Raw genomic sequence first — 24,142 nt, 5'->3', positions numbered from 1 at the left:
GCAGTGTGTTTCCCTCTCACTACTGCCACATCTCTCTTCTCAGCCAAATGCTCAGGAAGAGAAGCCCTCAGTTGCTGTCTTCACTTCCTCGCTTCCTGTTCACTGCTTCACCCCGATGCCATGGCCAATACATTTGTAGCTTTCCTGCCCTCCTGACAACATTGGACTTGGTTAGGCAATTATGTATGGAAGCTGAGACCGGGCCAGGCCTGTGCCCTTGGTAAGGGGGTGGAGTGGGTGCAGGGCAGGGAGGGGGCATCCTGAACCACTGCCTTCCCTGTAAGGTGGGGGCCTGGATGGAACTCTGGGCGGAATGGGTCCCTCGTAACCAGGTGACCTCGGAATGTGCTCTGGTTGGCTGGTGCCAACCAGGTGAACTGCCTTCAGTTGAGAAGCAGCTGTGGAAGGAGGAGGAGCTTCGGCTGTGCTCTCTTCTTGCGGTGGCTGTGATTCTCAGCAGTTGTCTGATCTCCACACCTTTGGACTAAGTCAGGCTGCTCGCCGTCCTCACAGACTAGTCAGCTCAGTGGAGGCGGTCACAGCTGACAGCAGGGGGGCAGCAGCAGGGGCACAGCCAGGCCTTGAGCCCTGCCCAGGGCCTGGCAGCCCAGTGGCCCCTGTGCTGTACAGGGCTTTGGCACTGTTGGGAGTTGGGGGGTGGGACTGTTGAGTGAAGGCAGTGACAGCAGCAAGGAGTGAAGGGTCCTCATGGGGAACAAACTGTCCTGCTGCTGCCTGAAGCCCAATGCCAGCCCCAAGCTGGGCCAGCACGCTGGGGGGCGGCCTCGGGAATATGAGACTCCTGTGTATGGGGGGGGCTCCAGGAACTCAGTGGCAGAACCACCAGCCACGGCTGCCATGGAACTTGACAACTTGCATTCCCTGTTCTGTGATTGCCACCCTATCCTGCGCCTCAGTGACGTGGAAAAGCCCGATGGTAAGGAGGTGGCGGGTGTTCACTGCTCTCAGGAGTACCTCTGTCCTGTGCTGACCCCAGGGTCCCCTAGCAGGGAGCCACCCCCTCAGGCTCCTTGCCTGGAGGCCGCTTTTCTGGAGCTGGCTCTTCCTGGCGTCCCCACCCCTTATTCCCTTCCCGTCCTGTCTGGCCAGTTTCCATGTTCACTACCCAAACCCCCCAGTTCGTACTCCAACCCAGGCTGAGCCACTCCAGTCCTTGGCCCTTCCTGTTTATGGCTCTGTTTAATTTCTCATGGGCCTCTGTGAAGACTTTTGGGTATATTTTCTCCTTTTTGTCAGTGAAAACTTGAATCCCCCAACTTCAGAGTATCCATCCCATCTCCCTCTCCTTACTTATCCATAAGGTACTTAAATGAAGGAACCAGGTAGGGGCTGGGGATACCCTGGCTCCCACCTGTTAAGATAGTTGATACTCAGGACAGTTCACCTGCAAAGATGTTAGAGTTTATTATTTCAATTCAAAATAGACAACTGACATGGACTCTATGTGGTGTTTTTAAGTAGGCTGTGTTCAGTTGCCTGCCTAGAAGCTGCTTTATTCCTCCCCACTGTAATTTGAATACAGAGGGAAATGGTGGGAGAGGGACTTGAAATTACTGAATGATGTGTAATGTGCTTCCAGTGCTACAGAGAGTACTATTTTGTTTGTTTTTTTACACAAAGGAGAAACCTCTGAGTCTGATTACTTTAATTTATTTACTTTGACACAAATATATCTTCAGAACGTTCGTCTCCATGGCGCCCTCTAGGTCCTCTCCCCTCCTGCAGGGAGATTCCTGTCTAACTGTAGGAATGTTGAGGTAAAACTTCTGAAGACCAGGTGCCTAAAGGGGGGTGAGGGGGGAGAGGGAGGAGAGAGGGAGGGAGAAGAAGTACTTGCTGGAAAATAAGCCTGATGACAGTGTAGCTAATGGAGACTGTGGTTTTGAAGTAGAAAACGTTCACAAAGATGTTAAAACCCCATTGGTCCATTTGTTTGATGTAAATGCCAGAGATTATTTCATAGAGCAAATGTACTATAGCTCTTATTCTATTTAAACTTTAGTTGAGCTTTTAATTTCTTTAAATATTAGAATAATTAGCCGTGTGAATTCACCCAGATGGTGCACATGGCTTTGTAACTGAAAAGTACTCGCTTTTCAGAATATTCAAATATTGTGAAATAAATGAACAAATTATGTGAATCAATTAAGTGTACCTTTAAGCACAAGGCAAGTAAGTACCTGTGAAAACTTCTGCTCGCTCTGCTTGGCGCTGCCAGGTAAGCCTCTGAGTGATTTTATAAACCAGTTAGTGTATGGGTAGTGTTGGATGAGAGGCTAAAGAGGACCTTGATTTAATTCTTTTAAGGTGTACAACTCCCTTCCATGTATATCTCCTTTGGCCCTTCTAACTGCAAATAAGGCCCGTGTGTACTCTCCCTCCATTGCTGCCGAGGAAACCGAGACTTAGACTGTGAAGTGACTGTGGCACAGCTGCTGAGCAGAAGAGGCTGACGTGCAGGTGGAAATGTGCCAAATTCAGTTTCTGTGGTGCTTACAAACTCTTTAGATTGCAGCTTATATTTCATATTTCTTCATAAAGTGAGCCCATTTTAACTTCCTCCAGTAGTGATTACTCCTGCTTGAAATCACTGTATACAACTCAGAAGCAACGGCTGCTCCCCCTGTGTCTATAAACTCATCACAGTGGGTAAGAGTCAAAGTAGAAGTCACGGGGGAGCAGGAATTTCCCCGGGTGCGAGTTGCTGTGTTTTAGGGAGTGTGTTCCGACGGCCTCGGATGGAAGCCAACAGAGCTCTGGACACAGAGGGACCTTGTGAGAAGCTGGTGAGAGGGCAGGTCAAGGACCAGGGAGTGAGCACAAGCCTGCAGTGAGTAATGTAAACCAGAGAAGCTGGAAATACAGGGTTCAAAGTATAGAATTGCCTTTTATGTTTAATGTGATAGATTTTCTATTTCAAATTGTTTTTAATTTTGGAGACACATTCAATAACTTGATATGAGAAAGCTCAGTTTCAGCAATTGCCTGTTATTAAGTTTCCATAGAAACAAGGTGAAAATAGCAAATGTAAAGTCCAAGAACACTGAAAATTTGCTTTTAATGTCTGTATTTCAGGCAATTTTATATCAACTATCCTGGAAATAGGAAATACCTACTTAGATGTAAAACATTCTGGCTTTTCTGTGATGGAGAATTGAACCATGTGCCTCTTACACAGAATCACGCTTGAATGATGCTCTGCCTTGTTCTTCTGGAACAGAAGGTGGTTTCTTGAAGTCATTTCCAGGGGATATTCTTAAGAGCCTAGTACAGATTTCAGACAGACTTAAAAGAATTTGTGTAGCACCTTGCCTTTATCTAACAGTATATCGACTATAACCGACGGTTGCCTCAGTAACAGAAAAAAGACACTAAGGTCCTGTCATCCAGTGTTGTTATTACTCATCAACTGCTCACACAGCCTTTCGTGTCCTGACTTCATGAGCTTTGCTAATTTGCTGGCTCAAGGTGCTCTCTCAGGGGACCCTTCCTCCCGCTGCCCCTGAGGGGTGCGTAGGAAGGAACTGGCAATACTATGAGGAAAAACCTCTGGGCAGCAGATCTTCACTCTTTCCAGGAGCTATTTTAAACCCTCTTTTTTTGGTGACAATATTAATAAGCATTTGATGTAAAAGATTGGAAAATATAGAAAAGTCACTCGCTTATGTTGAGAACACCCAGAACGTTTATTAATATTTCGGTGTTTATTCTTCCTGAACCTTTCCTATGCATATAAACATAACATTTGATTCTACAAAAATGAGGTCATTGTTTGTGTGCTGCTTTATAGCTCTTTGTTATAAAGAGAAGTAATGACATAAAGCCCCTGGACCTGTGCCTGACCCCTGGAGGGCGCTCCAAGGGGTATTTCTATGCAACTGCGCGCAGCTCTGCTGCAGGCCTTTTCATAACTGTCCCTGTACCTTCAGATGGTTGGAGCATCACTCAGGTGCCCAGTCTTTAGGATGGGCCATTGTCCAAAGTGAAACCATACACACTCCCATTATAATGCTTTATTCTGGGGACCCAGATAAAAACAGATGCATTGTACTGACCTGTAGACTTCAGATGGTATACTTTCTTATATCTTGATTAGGATGTCATTTTGCAGTTAAGGTATTTTAACAGTAAATGTTCTTATCCCAAATTAAAGTCACCGTTGGTTTTTCACTGGACAGCAGAACTTCTCTTTTAGGTTTTTTGGGGATTACGTGTCTCTAATTCTGAGTAACTACTACTCTAAGATCTGAAAGAAGTGCTGATCTTAGATGATAAATCAGAAGATTGCATTAGGTAAAATGTTAGGAGTTATAAGAGAATTGGGAGAAACTTAATTGACTTGGGGTACACTGAAATAGTTAGATATTTACTGGGCACCATTCCAGATGCAGGACAAACAGTGATATTCAAGGCCAGGCTCCCACCCTAGCAAAGGTTTCTACATTCTAGAGGATCCTAGGGGCGGACAGCACATGGACAGTCAAGAAAGTCCAGGGTTAAAGACGGCTGCTCCCTTTAGTGACACTGAGCCGGTCTGAAAATGAGGGAGCCCTGTGAACACACTCCAGGCAGGTTCCTCAGGTGGGGGTGCGCAGAGTGCAGGCCACGAACAGCAGGCACGGGGGGGGGGGGGGGGGGGGGGGGGGGGGGGGGGGGGACTGCGGAGACTGACGGGCGCCGGGAGGAGGAAGGCAGTGCGTTCAGACCTGCATGCCGGTGGGCCTTGACAAAAAATACGAATTTTAGTCTAGTAATGGGAAACCACTGGAGGATTATATGTAGGGAAATGATGCTAATTGTATAAAGAGAGAGAGGAACAGCGAGGGAGAGAGAGAGAAGCTCCCGTGTGAGAAGGGCGGATGCAGGGGTGTCAGACGGCGGGCAGAGTAGCGCAGGGGAGTCAACCGTGGATTGAACAGAAACTGTAAGGGCCTAAAATGGGCCGAGTTAAGGAAATTAAGTCTAAATGTAGTAACACGATAGGAATGACAAGTCACAGAAAAATAAACTAGTACGTCCCCACAGTTGACTACTATGGAGCTATAAAAACTAAAATATCTCTTTCCTGCTATGTGGTGACCTCCAGGATAAGTTACACGGAAAAGGAAGGAGAGGACATCCAGTGATGTACATGACAAACCAGGGGAAATATGTTTTTGCTTATTTTAAAAAAATGCTGAAATTCCTGCTAATTGTGTGACTTTGGTTCCTTTCCTTTAAAGGGGCAGCCAAGGCTCACATTTACTTAAGATGACATGGGGGTGCTGGTTAATGAGCGGGCACTTCATACACTTCCTTTGAAGTGATGCTAAATGTTCATATTTTGCTTTTGAGTTAATTTCTGAAAGCTTTTTTGTCATTTCTTGGTGCTCTATATATAGTACATAAATTCCTCTTGCATTTCATTTCACCCTTACAGTGTTTTGAGTTCAGTAATATAGGAATTATATCTGTTTTACATGTGAGAAGACAGGCTCTAAGTGGTATAAATTCAGTTTTCCGAGGTTTGAACATCAGGCTTGATGGAGCAGGAATGTGAATTTCAGATGGATGGACACAGGGATGGGACTGATAGAGTGACATGTCATGTGATCAGCTTTGGGGATACTACCTTTTTTCACACACCCTTTTTCTCTAGTGTATTAGAGTAATTAAACTTCAGGGTTAAAACAGTAACATTCCATAATTTGAGATGAAATTGAGGTAAATTGTTACTCAGGAATGTTCCTAAAAGTCGAAGACACTGCGCAAAGTACCTTTAAAAATACATAGTGGAAGAACGGTGAACTTCACTGTGGGAACTGTCACGTCTCAGTCACAGTCACTGACACGTGTTGAGGACTCAAACAAGGCAGCCCTGAGGTCCAAGGCGAGGCCGCTGCAGAGGGGGTTTGGAAGCCAGAGCTGGGATGGGCGGAGGCTTCCTAGGAAGCAAGGCTCAAGGAGCAGCAGCCTGGGGGCCCCAGGGGCCCACCCTGTGCCCTTGGGTGGGGCAGCCAGCTCCAGGCCAGGGGGAAGGAGCCACCTGCCTGGGGGGAAAGTGCAGAAAATCATTAGTGTATAATCCACTTGTTAGAGTCTAAATTTCATGTTATGGGTCAGGAAACTAATACAATGTATAGTAAATACAATGTGTAGTATAGGGGATAGAGCAGTCAGTACATGCAGGAACCTTAAGTGAACAGGTGTCCAGCAGTTGGCCTAGAAACTTCTGACATTTCTATTTCATTGGAATAAATTGAAATCAATGTCTTTCTGAAAAATGCTGCTTAAAACCACACTATAAAATAGTGATGCAGTATTTGTCATTAGCAAAAAGTGGAAGTTATATATATATATAAAATTGTTGGAGGCTATAAACAGTAAATATTTTATGAAAGGCTCATGCAAATTAATAACCTTAGGGTTCTCGTGGGCACAATACATACAGTACCTGTAAACAAAAGGCGACTCACCAAAGTGGAAATAACACTCTTAACTGTGGTCAAACTATATAATCAAAGAAATGCAAATTAGAGACACTGTGAGGTTCCTCATTCACATAACTAGGATTTGTTTAAGTATTAAAGCTGGAGTAGAAGCTAAAACTGGTATGTTTGGAGGCATTATACTCTAGTGTGCCCTCACCTGTTTTAGAAAGCAACTTAGTTGTATGCATTGAGCCATAAAAACGACCTAACCTTTTGGTCTAGTCATTTCATTTTAAAGAGCTTTTCTAAGGAGATTCAAAAGTTTAAAACCACTGACTTGTATGACCAGAGTTCACAGAGTAAAAACCAAGGTACTCCTTGATTCAGGAATTAAATGAGCTTCTCAGAACTCGTGTCAGTTCTGCTCCTGTGGATTTCTCCTGAAAAGGCTTCCTCCTCATGCTGGTAAAGTCAACGCCCAGAGCTCCAGAGGCCCTAAGGATCCTAGAGATCAGCTCTGCCTTTCTCTGAGGTTCCTGGGAGGTGCCAGACCAGCTGGGATTGCTCGGCCAGCCCTGGGGCATGTGCCTGCCCTAGAACTGGGTGTAGGGTAGGGGAAGCTCCAGCTTTTTGTTTGTTACTTGAGCTAATTTTGTTTTTTTCTGCATATTGTCATTTCTTTCATTCCAGCCTTCTTGATTTTTATATTTAGAGTCATAGCAGCACATCTTGTTTTGGGGTGTGTGTGTGTGTGTGTGTATGTGTAAGCCTGCAGCTTCCTTGACTGAAGTACATACTTTTCTTGGGCTTTCCAGTGAAATTACTAATTTAGCTATATCATGGCATAGGCATCTATACAAACATGGCTACTTATGCAAATGTGTTATTTTTTATTCAAATTCAGTATATTTGCATTATTTTTGGTAGGAAATAGTCTTGCATTCTCTCAGCAGCTGGAGGTTACAGGCTGCTCTGATAGTCTCTGCCTCTCACTTTGTGCACAACTGAGTTGGTTTATTTTTCCAAATAGCTCACATTGTCTCATTTTTCAAATATGTGGGGAAAATCCTTTAAAATAATTGTATGAGTTTTTTACAAAAAAATGTTGAATAGAATAGTGTCTTCAAAAGCAATTTAATAAACTTGAAATTCAGGGAAGGAGCTTCCTTGAAGCACAAGGCAATTGGTTCAGTTATTTAATTTCTGTGCTGGCGGGACTGTCAAAGCCGACGGCTCAGATGTCTGCTAACCAGCCAGTCCCCAATGACGTTTGGGCAACATTCTAACTGTTACTCGGAGGGGAAAGTTTTCTAGGTAAATACAATTTGGACATGACGTTAGACTTTATTCATTACTATAGTTTTAACATATCAGTGAACATTTTGATTCTCCAAGAACCAGGGGTATAATCTATTTATATTTGACCTCCAAATGCCCTTTTAAAAACAGGCGCATTATTATGTGATGTGGGGAATGTCGCCTGAACCATTATTCCATCAGGACCTTGGTCCACTTTCTTACAAGTTTGGTTAAATGGTTTGAGATGGACATTGCTAAGGCCTATCATAGGGTTTGTTTTTTTAAATGACAACTTTATAATCGCATATAGAGGGAAACTTTGTGTTATTAAAATTCAAGTACGTGTTTGGTATTCTTGCTTAAGTAGAAGATTATCCCACCTCGGTGCAAGGTGCGCTGCAGGGGACCTACTTTATGTGGTCTCAGCAGATTTCATGTTTGCAAGCAGCCCTATGATCAGGCCGAGAAAGAATTCTTATTGAAGACCCAAATTAATCATGGCGCATGGAAGGAAGAAGTGAGAGTTTAGCTTTGGAAATTGAGGGCAGAACTAAAAAATCACTTTGTCAAAAGTATAAAAAGTCACTGTCATGAAACTATTCCTGTAGATTAGAGCACTGAGCTCTTATGCTGTCCTTTAAAATGCGCCACGATGAACAGCCCCAAGTAAGCCTCAGCTAACTAAGTTCACTATCTGAATGGAGTTAGAATCAGCCTACGTGTGTAAAGAACATTTTCCAAAAGCAGCTCACTTGATTTGGGCCTATTTGATGTATTAGCTTGCATCTGACGCTAATTGGCCACAGTGTAACTTGCTTCTTGAGACTGTTTCTGGAATGCGCTAGTAATATCAGCATAAAAGAGAGTGACTATATTTCTAATTGATAAGTGCAAGGGGGAAAGCACATATATGATACCCCAATTTAAATTAGATTACTTATGTGCAAGTTTAAAAAAAGTCTAAGATATAGCCTGGGTTGATTCCTAATATCTAGAAAGATCTTGCAATTTTTAATAACCCTGGTAGAATTTTTATGTTGTTGCCTTCACTAAAATTGTTTTGTTACCATTACTTAAAAACTTTTCTGCCCGGCCAGGCATTGCTCAGCAGTCTAACAGGGATCCAGGCAATCAGGGTTCGATTCCCGGTCAGGGCACCTGCCCGGGTTGCAGGCTCGATCAATGACTCTCTCTCATCATTGACGTTTCTCTCTCTCTCTCCTTTCCTTCCTCTGAGATCAATAAAGATATATTTAAAAAAAAAAAGAAAAGAAAAAAAAACCTCTTTCAACTTCGTTTAAGTGATTAAAATGGATGTATAGCTATTTTTTTAATTTTGTATTTTTCTACTCAACTAAATCAGTATGCTTATTTCTCTTCTTCCTATACAGAGTGGTATTTACAGTTAATCCCTTCCTACCATCCCAGGGCAAGGACAATTTTCCTAAAGAAATATCAAATGCATGGTAAGTCAAGATAGAATTTAGGTCACAGATAGGTTTTTATTTGAACAAATCAAAAAAATCAGTTGTTTGTGTATGAGGATTGAATTTGTGATTTTGGCTTTATTTTACATAGCGCTCAACCAAATGCTCCATCCTCCCCACATCTAGAACTTTCCAGCTCCTCCCAGCTCCCTCATGCTGGTGCAGGGCTGCCCGGGGGCATCAGAGCAGACAGGCCTGCGGGGCCCCAGAAGCTCAGCATCAGCAGGGAAACTAGTGTCAGCTTCCTGTGCCCTGTTTGTTTTAGGAATAGAGAACTGTAGGATTTTATCACCCTGCTTGCCTGCTTATTTTCCTTAATGTTATGTTAAATCGTGTTTTCTTGCTTAAAAAGGCTCACTGACCAAGCTTTCAGTTGATTAGACAGCAGAGGCACAAGAAGGGAAGGCTCCAGTGTATCTGAATTAACGCAGCACAGTAACAGTGGGGCTTTTTAACATGCCTTTTCATGGTACGTGTGCATTTTGACTTTCTGGAGCTGATCGTTTTTGGTAGGATTGCTGTATTTCGGTTTCTTCTGGGACCATGGGCTGCTCTCATGTAGAAAGGGGGAGACAGTAAAGGAAAAGCTGCCTTCAGTCCTAGGAAGGTGCCTGTGATGCCCACCCCACCTTCGAGGAGGCAGCGGGGGGAACAAAGTGCAGCCCAGGACCCTCTTTGGAGCTTTTAGTTTTCTTCTTTTCTTTGTGAGAGCAAAACAATTTTGTGTTGCAGGTGTTTAGTTAGGTTAGCCACACTCATTTTACAATTTAAACTAGATGGGATCCTTTGCAAGATATTCTAGTTGGTTACCAGTCAGTGGTGCAGGATGCTTCCAGGGGCCTGGCCAGAAACTGGTTCTTAGAAGCCATCAACTGCTAGATGCTGGTGACTCACGTAAAGTGGGTGTAAATGCAGAATTAGGAACCAGGGCTGAGCAGTGGCTCAGAGATGCAGCAGTTAAACTTGTTCATTAGCTGATTCTCACCCGGCCTAATTAGCTTTGCCTTTTCTTCAGTACATGGAGTGGCTTTGATTTGTACCTAATATAGAATCTCTCTTAGGTAAAACAGTAAAACATAGGATAAAGTTTTACTTTATGGGACTCCTCTTGCCAAGTGATTTAAATTATCAATTGTCCAGAAGTGATAAAGGAAATGGAGTGAAATCTGTCTTATTTTGCGTGTTGGTATCTGTCAGGGAATCATAACTTTGTTTCCCTGAGGCGTTTGTATCTGCATTGATCACTTATTCATTTTATTCTTAGTGCAAGGAAAGAGGAGGAACAGCTTTTCACACCATGTAAGTAAACACTTGAAAAGTTAAGTAAGAAATTAATAATATGAATTAAATTGTGTACCATGATTTTTAAAAGTATATAATGGACCCAGTGTCATCGGCATGTCCCTTTTTTGGTAGATTTTCTAAATCACTTCTGTTATCTTAATTATCAAACTTACATATTCAGGAAAATTTTTGGCTTAGTAATCCCCATTTTTTAAGGGGTTCTGACCTTTAAGTTAAATTTCAATAATATGGTTGTGATAGAAAGATCTGCCTTCAATTTTTGCCTTAACGTTTAATCTTGTTTTTTACAAAATAAACAACAATATACTAGCTAAGCCAATTTTTAACACCATCTATTGACTTATTGTCATAGCAGCTGAAAACTTAGCTTTCTCAAATCCAGCATGGCCTTCTTCCCCCCCCCATCCTCTCAACATGTAACATGGTTTTTATTAAATCAGAATCAATGTTTACACTATTATATTATGTAAATACTTTTTACTGCTGAGCCATATAGTTCTGTGGCTGTGCCTCTTTCTTGTATACCCTTCATTCTTTTTTCAAATACAGGGTGTCCCAAAAGATGTGTATGCACATTGAATGATTATAAAGTCAGTGTTTATTAACATATAGTTCAGTTTCAGAATTTGAAAGAATCTACAGAAGTGAATCATTTTTTGGTCAGTTCCTGTTTTCAAACTGATGACCGTTCTGGTCCAGGCACAGATGATAAGGGAAAGCAGTGGAATCGCAAACAGCAAGAATTATTTGGTTCTGTATTTTGCTCCCTCAATTTGTTGACTGTTGCTGGTTCTGTACTGTAAACTTTATCTTTTATGAATCCCTATGAAAGAAGGTCTAGTGGGTTGTTAGGATAAGTTTTCTCTGCTCAAAGCTTAGTCTGTCTCCCCCCATTATTTCAAATCAGTTAAACCTGGAAAGGAGTGAAAATCTAGTGTTTTAGCAGCTGTTACAGTGTGTATACAGTTTTGGGACCCCTATGTGACTGAAACTTGAGCACTTCTCCAGGACAATCCCAACCCCTTCTTCCTAGTCACCATGACCTCACACAGCCAGATGCAGCAAGTAGGCTGGTCTCCCTGCTTTCAAAATAAATTTTTTTCTTCCTAACAATCTAGTAATTTGGCAGAGAAAGATGGCTATCAGACAGAAATACTATATTTACGCTACATTAACATAATACCTAGTAAGTTTTCACTTTTGTGAGTGTGGAATTAATTTTTTGATTATATTCACTTCTTGTTTTCTAACAAATATTTTTTCCCAAAATTCTGTAACATTTGTCACAGGCCTGTCAAAAATATTTTCCATTTCCTAAACAGAGTTCCATGTTTTATTGGAAGCAATCCCCCCCCCCCCCCCTTGTTATCCTAGTCTAGTATAGACTTGCTTTCCCTAGGCCTGCTCTGTGCTTGTTTTGTGGCATATTTCTTTAAAGTCACCTGGGAGCTCACATAACTGTTCTCTTGTGTGGGGTCCCCTATGTCTTAGATCAGTGATTTTCAACCTTTTCCATCTCACTGCACACATAAACTAATTACTAAAATTCTGTGGGCCCAACCAGCGTGCCTCAGTGGTTGAGCATCGACCTATGACCCCAGAGATCAGGGTTTGATTCCCAGTCAGGGCACATGCCCGGGTTTCGGGCTCGATCCCCAGTGGGGGGCGTGCAGCAGGCAGCTGATCAGTGACTCTCTCATCATGGATGTTTCTCTCTCTCTCTCTTTCTCTCTCCCTTCCTCTGTCGGAAATCAATAAAGATATATTTTAAAAAATAAAATGAATGAATAAAATAAAATTCTGTGCCACACCAAAAAATATATTTTTTGCCAATCTGACAAAAAAAAAAAAGTTATAATTTTGATTAAGACACACTGGACATCTCTTGTTGTGTTGGCTGTTGTCATTTTTTATTTGACAATCTAAGGGAAAAAAGATTAGTGCCTCTGCCTGAATAGTCAGGTATTGCATGCTTTAAAAATTCATGTGGCACCACAGTGTCCTGCGCTTACACTGGTTGAAAATCGCTGGCCTAGGTGGTATGTTTTCCCCTGTCTTGTTATACTCCCTCGTTTTACTGGAGCACTTTTTCCTGGGAAAGGGATACATGGGCAGAAACTTTTTAGAGATCTAGCCTCTGAAATGCCTCCTGTTTAATAAAATATAGAATTCTGGGTTGAAATTAATTTTTGCAGTACTAGAGGCATTTCTACTGTTTTCTCACCACAGTTGCTCTTAAGTCTGTTGACATGGGATGATACATTATATATTATTAATTTTAGAGATTTCCCCATCCCTTTCTTCCCTGGAAACTTTCAGAACCTTCTCTGTTCCTGGGATTCTGGAATTTATAATATGTTTTTGTTTGTAAGTTTCCATTTTATTGTGGCCATCAAGGCGACAGGTCTGATCTGCTTTCAGAGAATTGTTTTTGATTCTTTCATATATCCTCTATTCCTTTTTTCTAGTATTCCCATTACTAAGAAGTTGGAACTCTCAAGCCAGGATTCCTGCACGATTCTCTAATTTTCCCCCCTTTCCCCCCATTTTTTCTTTTTCTACCTTCTGGAGATTTCCTTGCCTTTATGCCCCAGCCCTTTTATAATTCTCTGTTTTGTCCATCTTGTCTTTAGTGTACAGTGTCTCTTACATCCTGTCTTTCTTTTCTGAAGGATTTCATTCTTTTACCAAGACCATTTTTTGCCTTTTTGAGGTTAAGAATTACTTTTTTATATTTTCACTTGCTCTTGAATTTTATCAATCCCATTAATTTTCTTTTCTTTTTATGCAATAGTTTATTTTACATAGGACAACTCATTTGCTGATACCATAGGTTCTAAGTTGCTCTATTAAAGTAATCACTAAAAAAAGTGATGTTCTTAGCATGTAGATTTTAGGAAATGTTTTCAACTTTTGTTTATGAGTTCAGATGTTTTTTAATTAAATTAATTGGGAGGACGTTGGTTAATCGGATCACATAGGTTTCAAGTGTACATGTCTGTGATACATGATCGGTATATTGCACTGTGTGCCCAGCCCCCAAAGCCAAGTCATCTTCCCTCAGCATATATCTGGGCCCCTTACCCTTTACTACCCCCACACCCCTTCCCTCTGGCAACCACCATACGTTGTCTGTGTCTGTGAGTTTTCGTTTTATATCCCACACATGAGTGAAATCATGGGGCTCTTCGCTTTCTCTGACTCCTTGTTTAGCTGAGCATCATGATACCCATGTTGTCGCAGTGGCAGTGCTTCCCTCTGCTTGTGGCCGAGAGCTGTTCCGCTGTATGTGGGCCCCGCAGCTGCTTCATCCAGACCTTTCCTGGAGGGCACTTTGTTTCCTCCCGTGCCTTGGCCACTGGGGATAATGCTGCAATGAACAAAGGGGTGCATATATTTCTGCAAATGAATGTTTTCAAATTTCTCAGGTATATAACCAGAAGGGGGGTTGCTGGGTCATATGGTAGCTCTATTCTTAATTTTTGAGGACACTCCCTACTGTTTTCCATGATGGCTGTACCAGTTTATGTTTCCACCAGCAGCGAACGAGGGTTCCTTTGTCTCCACAGCCTCTCCCATACTTGCTGTTACCTGTCTTGTTCATAGTCACCATCTGTTTTGCTCTGTCCTACTTGTTGGTGTCCCTCAGATGTGTGGTGGCCCCTGACCGCCTGTTGCTATCTAACTGGAAGCACTAGGAGTGAGCAGAAGTTTTGCAGCTGACAGGGCCGCACTGCAAGAATTTGGGGGCGGATTCTGAGCCTGCCTTGGGTTCTGTAAGACACACTGGCTTCCTGACCGCTCTTCCCGCCACTCTCTATGGGCACCAAGGCTGTGCTTCCTCCCCTTTGTTCTTATACTCTGTATGGCTTTTTTTATGCCTTTAATTCTCAGGACATGTCTCTGAAAGGAAGGGGAGTGGAAATAGATTTGTGGTGAGTTTACAAATCTCAAATGTATAGGTTCTAACTTAAACTTAGAACCTATATTTAAAGTGTAAATCAAAGTTTAAAGTTTTAATCCAATACAATTAATAATATTAATTCAGAAAATATTTTTGGGTATCCCTATAATTAGCATACTACACTTTTCTACCAAAGTCTTGGTTAAGAATTCTATTCAAACCATGCATTTTGCCGTATTGTCCCATTTATGTGCAACATAGATGGAGCAGCTTTCATTAATGCATAAAGTGCTAGAAATTTTCAAGTTAATTAAAAGTCATCAGTTCTTAATATCCAAAATGTGTCTTGTGAAAAAGTAGAGAGAAAACAGTAAACTTCAGCTTTATTTTTTAATGGATTAAGATGAGACAGTGGCACAATGGGCGGGGGCAGGATTTCAACAGGTACTTGACTTGATAGTAAGGTTGGGGTTGTCACTCCTTAGACTTCAAGGCTGGTTATTTGTCTAGTCTTTGCTATTGAACTTTAAGTCTACTAAGTAACCCCTTCCTTCTCTGGCAAAGATTGTAAAAGTCCATCTGTCCTGCCATTTGTGCCGAGTGAAGGAAGATACAGCAGGATTTTTGTCTCTGTCCATTCTAGTGACCAACCAGGGGTTCAGATACCTGTGAACACTAAGTTTCCCATAGTATTTTGGTGCCTTTTTTTTTCTTTTTTTTTTTTGTATTTGCATTTTTTATCTTTATGTTTGTCACTGTAGTTCTTTGAGGTTGTAAGCCATCAATAGTAAGGTTTTAACCATGAAGAACAATTGTTTTAAATTTTCAAGCAAGATGAGGGGAAAGTAACCTGGCAGCCAGGATACCCAGGCTTTGCCAGGAGGCTTAATGCTGCCCCCTCTGGGGGATACTAGATACTCGATCCTGGGAAGTCTGAATAGTTGGGAGGAGGCCTGGACTGATGGCAGAGTGTTCAGTGTTCCTTTGGTTGGATGAGGCCAGTAGACTGTAAGTTGTTGATTTACTAAATGAACCCCATGGAGCTTTGAGCCCATGCCTAATTAAAAATTTTCAATGTTTTAGCACGAATATTTTCAAATACAAACAATATACATTTATAGTAGAAAAAAATTTTAGCTGGAGGAAAATGTGAGCAAATATCACCTAAAGTTTTACTAACTAGTCTATATTTTGGTACATTTTCTCCCTCTTCTTTTTATCCCCCTGTAGATAGGTTTTTGGTCATAATTGACTTTTTAAAGGTGTTTTATACGCCATATTACACTTGTATAGCAGTGCTCTTAAAAGATGACCTTCCACTTAGAATAAAAGTATTCAAATGAGTTTTCACATTTTATGCTGTATTTGTCTTTTTGAGATCCGAAAAGTAAATTACAGATTAACTACATAGCTTAAGAAACATCAGAGTTTTAGGTATAGTTAAAATATTTCTACTTTGAGCCCGGCCTGGTGTGGCTCAGGGGTAGAATGTCAACCTAGGATCCAGGCTATCATGATTCGATTCCTGATCAGGGCACATGAAATCAATAGAGATATATTTAAAATATATATATATATATTTTATATATATTTGTAGCTTGAAAAAATTTATTCCTCCAAAGAGTGATTCTTTTCAAATTATGCCCTCTGGAACTTTTGGCTAATGAGGAATAAGTGGCTTTGAAGTAAGACATCTGAAACTGGCAAAATTGTGCTTTAGATAATATAAAGATATTTCTGATTATTGGCTAGTGGCAGTTTTTAAATCCTCTGTATTTTAAAAGATATCAGCTAGATGTTCTCCCTGTCCTGTCTTTGTGTATTTGTGGGATATCCTGATGGGAAAGTGTGACCGCATGCTGAAAGCTGCTTTATAATAATATGAGAAAGGAAGGCTCATCTGAATTAGTTTATAAAAATACAGCAACACTGATACAGTAGACAGTTAGGCAGAGATGAACAGAGTCGGAGCGACAGGCCAGGTTTGTCACCAGGGTAGAACGCTTTTGTTCCTGGCGATGGGGACCTCGCCCCAGGGTGACCTTTCCTGCCCTAGCATATCACAGGTCAGGCTGTTTACACCCCCTCACCTTTCATGTTTGATATTTTAACAAAGAAAAAACACTTTTCTAAGTTTAACTTACTGTGATGTTTTCTTCTATTCCCCTTCCCCTTCAGGTATTTCCAGATCACCTTAGAGAAAAATATAGCTCATGCTCAACAATATTTTTAGACAACAGCACAATTTGCCAGCCCGAGACGAGAATCAGTGTGCAATGGTGAGTAAAATAGGCTGCCCGGGCTCAGTGACAGACACCTTATGCTACAGGCGTCCTACCCATATGGGATCTCATTTGATTGTACTTTTGCATGATCAGGTTAAGAAACTGGTATCAATTATTATTGATTTCAATTTCCATTTTAATCTGAGAACATGGAAGACGGGAAAGCCAGTGAGCAAATATAAATTTCCCCCCAAAAGTATTCATCTTTACCTGAGGAAATACTGTGGCTGAGATATTGTTGAACAAAATGCAAGGCGAGGTGCTTCTCATTGACTCTTTCTAGAGAAAAGTGTTTCTTTATGAGATAAAGGCCTAAAACCACATGTGCTACTCTGCAAGCTGCTCTTGGCAGGAGGACCAGCTCGGCCCCCACTGGCCCAGGGCATCTGCCTTTACACTTAGTTGGATTTGGTCATATTTCCCCTGTTCTGTTTTTCCTGCACTATTTCTGTATTAGAATTCACTTCTCCTCCCAGGAAAAATGCACCAAACCAGGGTTAAGGAACAACTTCTCAAGGCTTATTTCTTCATGGATAAAATGTGTTCAACTGAGGTTTTAACTTTATACATGTATTAAATTTAGTTATAAATGTATATATAGATATATAAATACACTTCCAAGATACTGTATTGATCCATATATAAGAAAATCATAGCAGAAAAAAGTTAGATAAGTGAAGTTTTGGAAACGCAGCCACAGTCAGGTCTATACTTAAGCAAACGTAACAGTGTCATGATGCTGCTGAAAATTATTCAGTAAGTTCTGTGAGCCCTACATAGTTTACAATTGCAGATGCACTTTAAAACATGCTAAGATGAAACTTTAAAGCTATATAAGAGCGAATTAAAATTAAAATAGGACATAGAGCTTCCTGAACCATTGGGGTTTTCCAAGGAGCATTATCAGCGTCTCCCTGGGATATGAGAGCTGATTTTCCAGAACAGTTTGGGAAATGCTACCTGAAAATATTAGTAGCCTCATTCCTAATTTTTCAGTCCTAAAAATATAATTTGTTCATAAACTTAATTTTGTTTCTCTTGTACCAGCTTTTTTACTAATTAAATTCTCAGTAACTTCTCCTTTATTAAAAACTGGGAGTTCACAATCATAATACTGTAACTTTCTTCTCTCACTTATAACAGTAGTTGAGATCAAATTGTGTTTCATCAAAAATTGAGCCCCAAACCTCTCTAAAGTCCTGAGCTTTGGCACCTATCACATAATCATTTAATCTTTTTGTGCAGCCAGGACACTAAATCCAGGAGTAAGAAAACGACTCCACTCTGGCTGCATTCCATAGGTTCTTTTGAATTCAAGGTTCTGATGTTACAGTATATAATTCAAAAGTAGTTGTAAAGACTAACCTTGCTCAGACAAGTAGGTGTTATGCCTTTTTTCACCAAATTAGTCTAATTTTTGGAAGTACAGTTGGCTTTAATTTGCTCTCATCAGGTTTTGAAAATGATCAGTACATTTACTATTTGTAAAATAAAGGTTTACTGAGAAAATTATTAGGAATGGCTTTGAAAAGATGTTTATTATGGGGCAGTAGCGCATTGTTCCCAATGGGGTGGGTGAGCCTTATTAGAATCACGGATGCAGCTTTTTTCAAAATGTGTGTCTCTAAACACATGCAGCCCCTGTCCCCTCCCCCAGCACACTCCCTCTCACAAGCCTTTGATGAGCTGAGGAAGGATGGGAGGCATCATAATATGGAGAAAAGCATCCAGGGTGATCGTGATTTCAACCCTAATTCATGTGTTCACATTGCAATCACCTGAGAAGCTTTCCAAACAACCCAGAGTCATACCCAGTGCCCGTTAAGTCAGAGCATCTCAGGGCGGAGCCAGGCGGTTTTTAAAGCTCCTCTGAGGATCCCAATTACAGCCAAGCTTGGGCAGCACACTGCCTGGTGAGAGGGCAGGAGGGAGAGGCCTGCTGCTCACCATTGCCGGGACCTTGAGCAAGTCAGTTTTCACCTTGGTTACCTTACCTGTAAAGTGGGTTGTTGAATTAAATGTCATCACAACTTCCTTGGTTCTTTTCAGCTTACATGCTTCAAATTCTCTGATTTTAAAATCAATTTGAAGATGAAACTGAAGCCCTATAGAAGTACCCATTAGATACTAACAATGTTACAGGCCTTTTTACAAGTGCTCATATTCTATAGACCTAGTTATAAAATTCAATTTTGCTTTCCCTCAGTTATTTTGAGTTTCATTTTAGAAACTGAGAGCAAAGAGGAAAAGCATATAACTTAATCTACGGTACTCCTTTGTTTCATATTACACGGAATCTGCGAATACCTTAGGAATACAGTACCTTACACAGTACCCGAGGACGTACATCTGCTCATTAAAATTGCACTTAAACTAATTTGGAAATAAATGTTATTAATATTATCCTGTATACTGCTATGCTGCGTTGTTGGCACTGCTTGTTTTAGGAGAATTAGAACTGTTGATTTTGTGGGTTCTTATATATGCCATTAAATTTTCTAACAATTGTGTAAAAGTGATCTTAAATGATTTGGTTTGGTATAGAGAATTTAATTTACCTTTAGGCAAATGATGGAAGATGGGTGGGTGGAAAAACTACTGTATGGCTTAAATTTAAGCATGTGTACAAACAGCAGATCTATCTTGTACAGGATCAAAGATTCTATGAGCAAAGGGCAAATTACAGCAGAGATGTGTAATAACTTCCATACTGAAATAACCAACCAAAACATGTCTTCTAACAGCATATTCCCTAGCATTTTGGTTTTCCTAATTTTGCTCAAAGCCAGAGAACTGCAACAAGGCAAAAAGTGGCCATGAGAAAGAAACTGTTCTGAATGAGGATTTCATGGCCACTGGGCAGCTGGGAAGGTCCTTCCCCACCACAATCCCTTTTAAGACATGTCTTCAGACCTAACATGGACTCAGTTCTTCCATTTTTTTCTCTCCACAGCCTGGTATTAGCAATATATTACCACATCAAGAAAAGGTGAGTTTTAAAACCTGTCTTGTTATTCTAGCTATTAAACTGATTAAGATATAAACTTTAGTGTTAGGTAATATATATGGACATTATTGGAGTAAGCTGTAGAGTGCTTTTATTACATTATTAAAGTGAATCATTTTTGTCTTAGGACTCAACCCTTAAGCTATTGATCCCAAAGGATATTTGTGTATGTGGGCTATACTGATATTTACTGTATTAGAAATTAGAAATTAAAATTGAGAATTTAGAAATGAGTCCCTTGTATGTTGAACCATGGTTTTTCGTAGCACTGTTGAAATTCTGAGCTAGATAATTGTTTGCTGTGGGGGCTGCCTTGTGCGTTGTAGGATGTTTGGCAGCATCCCTGCCTGTCCTCACTAGATGCCAGCAGCACACTCTTCCCGCGCCTCACGGTGACAACAGGGCATGTCTCCAGCCAGGGCGGGATGCTTCCTGGGGACAAAACACCCCTGATTGGGAACCGTAGTATGAACATAATATTTTCTAAAGGAGAGTTACTTTGCACAGCAAAAACATTGAATGGAAATTGTGTCATTTATTTACATTTTTGCAAGTCTCTTTATGTCTGGTAATAGACAACAGCTGATCTCATGTATACCCTGTCTTCAGTCATTTGTGATTACTTCAGTTATCTTGATAATTTGTTTTGAAGAAACAATGTGAAGACCATGCCTCATGTAAATGTATGGCTAGGAAAGGGAGTATTTTTAAAGCCTTCCGATAATTGTGGATATTCTTTGATACTGTACCCAAAGTCCACAAGTGCTGGTTTCTTAAATTAGTTACAATGGAATTTTATTTTGTTATTTAGTTTTAAATACATCTTTATTGATTTCAGAGAGAGGAAAGGAGAGGGAGAGAGAGAGATAGAAACATCAATGATTAGAGAGTCATTGATCGGCTGTAGCCCGCAACCCGGGCATGTGCCCTGACCGGGAATCGAACCCTGATCGCCTGGATCCCAGGTCGACGCTCAACCACTGAGCCACGCCTGGCCGGGCACAATGGAATTTTAAACCATATCTATGAACTTCTAGTAAGGTCTCTATTAAATTAATATCCATTCAGATATCTTGTATGCTGAATGAATCTTTTTATTGTAAATAATTTCATGATAATATTATGCATTGGTCATTTGGAAAGTATTGGTTCACATTACTTTATACAGTATTAAAATTCACTGTTGTTAGTTAGCATCATATCACCACCAGTCTTCCCTGAAAGTCCCTTAAGTATTGAAAAGCTGTCAGACTCACACAAAAAAGGTACAAGTTTTCCCCAGTCTTGATTTTTAGCTTGATAGCTTGAATTGCGTCACTGGTAGCAAATGTACAAGTTGTTTTCCTTGAAGTGACATGCTTACTTTTCAGTTTTGAGAGACTGACAGTTAAACTATCAAATAAAGATGTTATTTAATGAAAAAAGTCAGTTGTTCAGCTCACAACTAAGTCACAAGTGTTTTTCCTCAACAACCACATTTCGGTATGCAGAAGTGCTTAATGCATACTTCCCCCTTACTCAGATATAAATAAGAATCAGCGTTTAATAACACCATCCTTACTGCTTTGTCAAGGATGTTCTCCAGTGAAGCAGAATTTGTTTTTCAACCAGTGGCCGTGAGGAATAGAGTGACTCCTAGCACAGGGCGGTACCCCGGCCTTGACGCAGGCTCAGAAGCCAGTTTTACTGACTTTTCTTTTATACAGTCATTGCAATGTCAGTATAGACGCAGGCAATGCCTTAGGATTTCTATAAAAACAGTTTTGGCCTCATGTGTCTCCTGAAACTGGTCTAGGGGAACCCCAAAGGCCTGCAAAACACATTTGGGGAACCACTGTGTGGAAAATTAAACTTAAAAATAATGAAGACTGGTTTTCCTGGCCAGTGCAGCTCAGTTGGAGCATCGCCCCAAGGGGGCAGGTTCCATTCCCAGGCAGGGCCCATGCCCAGGGTTGTGGGTTCAGTTCCATCAGGCCACGTTCCTGGGTTTCAGGTTCGATCCCCAGTTCGGCGTGTGCAGGAGGCAGCCTTTCGATGTGAGTTTTTCCCTCTCTCTCCCCCTTCCTCTCTAAAACCAGTAACTGGTCATTTTTAAAATAAAAAGGCAAGTTTTTAACTCAAACTGTTTAAAAAAGAAGAAACACACAATAATAATATAATATAGGAAACTAACAAGAGAAGCGAAACTGAGAAACATGAGTCTCGTATTCACATGAATGGCCCGCTCCTGCTCCGTGACGCGCTCCTGTGTGGCCCAGGGCGAGGCGGCAGATGGAGTCTGTCGGGGTGACCAGCGTCGCCTGTCGGAGGGTCAGCGCCTAGAGAGGCAGCTCTGGCTGCTCACTGTATAGAAGATTTTACAGAATTTGATGTGCTGGGTAAAAAGAGGCCAGAAACTTCTTACGGAATCTAAGAAGAATTAGTAGGACTCTGTAGAAGGTTAAGCTTCTCCCTCCACCTCTCTCTCTATTCCCAGCAGATGTGTTACTAAAATATTAGCAATTCCTGGATTGGTTTTTAAAATCACCTTCTTACTTTATAGAGATGGAGACAGATCCAAGGACATTTTTGATGAGAGGCTGCACCCGCTGACAGTAAGTATCAGTTGTACTGAGGCTGTATTCTTTCTCATACAATTGTGTTTATTCATGATGATTTGCTTTGAAATTAATCACTAGAAGAAAATTACTCTCTCCAGCTTGAAGTCAAAATTATCTTCCTTTGGTTTTCTTCCTCATCTCATGTTCTACCTAATTATTTTACAAAGGGAATGTTGTATAGGAAATAGGTCAGTAAGAACTGAGCTTCAGCTTTGTACAGGTGGTGAGCTAAGGTGAGTAAACACGCCCCCTCTAGAAACGTGTATCCTTTTAAAAGATAGTTTTCAGTAACATCAAACAATATGAATATTTGTAAATAAACCTAACAGATATGTAAAGATCTCTGTGAAGAAAATTAAACAACTATTTAAATTTTGAATTAATTAGAATGGCAAAAAAATTTCCAGTTCCCATCTTCTGATGCCCTAGAGCAGTATGTGACTGCTGACTGCTGTTTAGCACGGCACAGCCTTAGGGCCCTGTGGGTACAGGAAACTGGAAACACATTTTCAGAGTTGGTTGCAGAGAAGTAGGACATGAGGGTGAAAAGTCCTTTGAGCCTAAAGATAGCTTACATTTACATAGAATTCTGTATGGGGAAGGTGAAAAGGAACATATAACTTTTCTGAGGTTGTGCCTGCATTTATCTTAAATGAGTGTCAGTATTGAATATTGTTTTTTAAGGTCCCATTGTTTATATTTAAAAGACTAAAAGACATGTCACCCAATCAAAATTATTTTCAGGGGCACGTGGGCACAGGTAGGAGACGGCTCTCAGGAAAGCACTTTTTGTTTTTCTTCAGTGGATAGTGACATTGCATTTTTCCTCCTTTCAGCAGGAAGCGGTTCCAGAGGAAAACTTCGATCATAATCCTGATCCTGAAACTATTTACGGATTCATTCGGCCTTTTTTCAATGACCTAAATCTAACAGCTGAATTTTCAATAACAACTTTGGTAAGATAGTTCTTTCAGAACTTTATTAAGGGAAACCTATCAAAGGAGGTGAAATACACACATTTGAGCTTAATAATCATTATGATTTCAAATGCCCTTGCTTTTCTCATCCCAAAACACTTGCTATTAAAGGCAGCAGGAGAGGTTTCCTCTTTCTCCCTCCACACCTCAGGAGACATGCGCACATGCACTGCACACATGTGCACACCTACAAGGTGTGCTGATGGGGCAGGATGTTGGCAATAACAGAACGTTGTGGGCCCCAGGTAGTGACCGGTTCAGTGTAGGTCTAAGCTGAGTCCCAGGCTGTATTCCCCAGGCAGTTCTAATGTGTGTCCTGATTGGGAACTAAAGCCCTAAATTCTCTGTTCCTTGGATGATGGGTGTTCACCCATCCTTGCTGTCCTCTCGTGCCTGCCTGTGAAGTTGACCAGGATTGGCGTGCAGTGGTGTCTGACAAGGCTTTGCTAGTTGCCTGCTAAGCTACAGCTGTGTGAGGACCTTTGTGTCATTCATACAGAATTCCTATGGTCAGATTTTATCATCTGGAATAAGTGGTCCTATTCTAGTGAGAAGTAATGGGATTGTACTAATTCCTGCTCCAGCAAACCTAAAGGGGAAAGTCTACTGCTTGGTCTGGAGGGAAAGATTCCTTAGGTCAGTGCCTCCTCCTTCAGTATTCAGTTCAAACCTTGGAGAGGCAGCGTGTGCTTCTGAATAGAGACCCCTGAATGGGCAATGGGTCAGATGCAGGACTTTTCATGGAGCCACCAGCCACTTGGAGTGCTTAGCACATGCTGGAGAAAGGCAGGAGTGGGGCTCCCATGAGGGGAGCAAGTGATACAGGAGGGAGAGCATCTGGGTTGGA

General features: G+C 41.2%; 1 protein-coding gene across 1 annotated transcript in view; it reads left to right on the top strand.

Annotated features, from left to right (window-relative positions):
- Positions 1–708: 708 nt before the first annotated feature.
- The window catches only part of LOC308567720 (cyclin-Y-like protein 1), a gene marked incomplete at both ends in the record, with an annotated part of 41,591 nt that continues 18,157 nt past the window's right edge, over positions 709–24,142 (top strand). The window contains 4 exons of the mRNA XM_081159565.1: positions 709–937; positions 2,737–2,851; positions 22,261–22,312; positions 23,155–23,274. Coding sequence (XP_081015691.1) covers positions 709–937; positions 2,737–2,851; positions 22,261–22,312; positions 23,155–23,274 — 516 coding nt within the window. The remainder of the gene's footprint in view (positions 938–2,736; positions 2,852–22,260; positions 22,313–23,154; positions 23,275–24,142) is intronic.

This window comes from Miniopterus schreibersii, assembly GCF_964146895.1.
Source record: "Miniopterus schreibersii genome assembly, chromosome: 1".
In the NCBI taxonomy this organism is placed as follows: Eukaryota; Metazoa; Chordata; class Mammalia; order Chiroptera; family Miniopteridae; genus Miniopterus; species Miniopterus schreibersii.
Note: the sequence above shows the minus strand (reverse complement) of the source record. Positions and strands in the feature narration are given on the sequence as shown.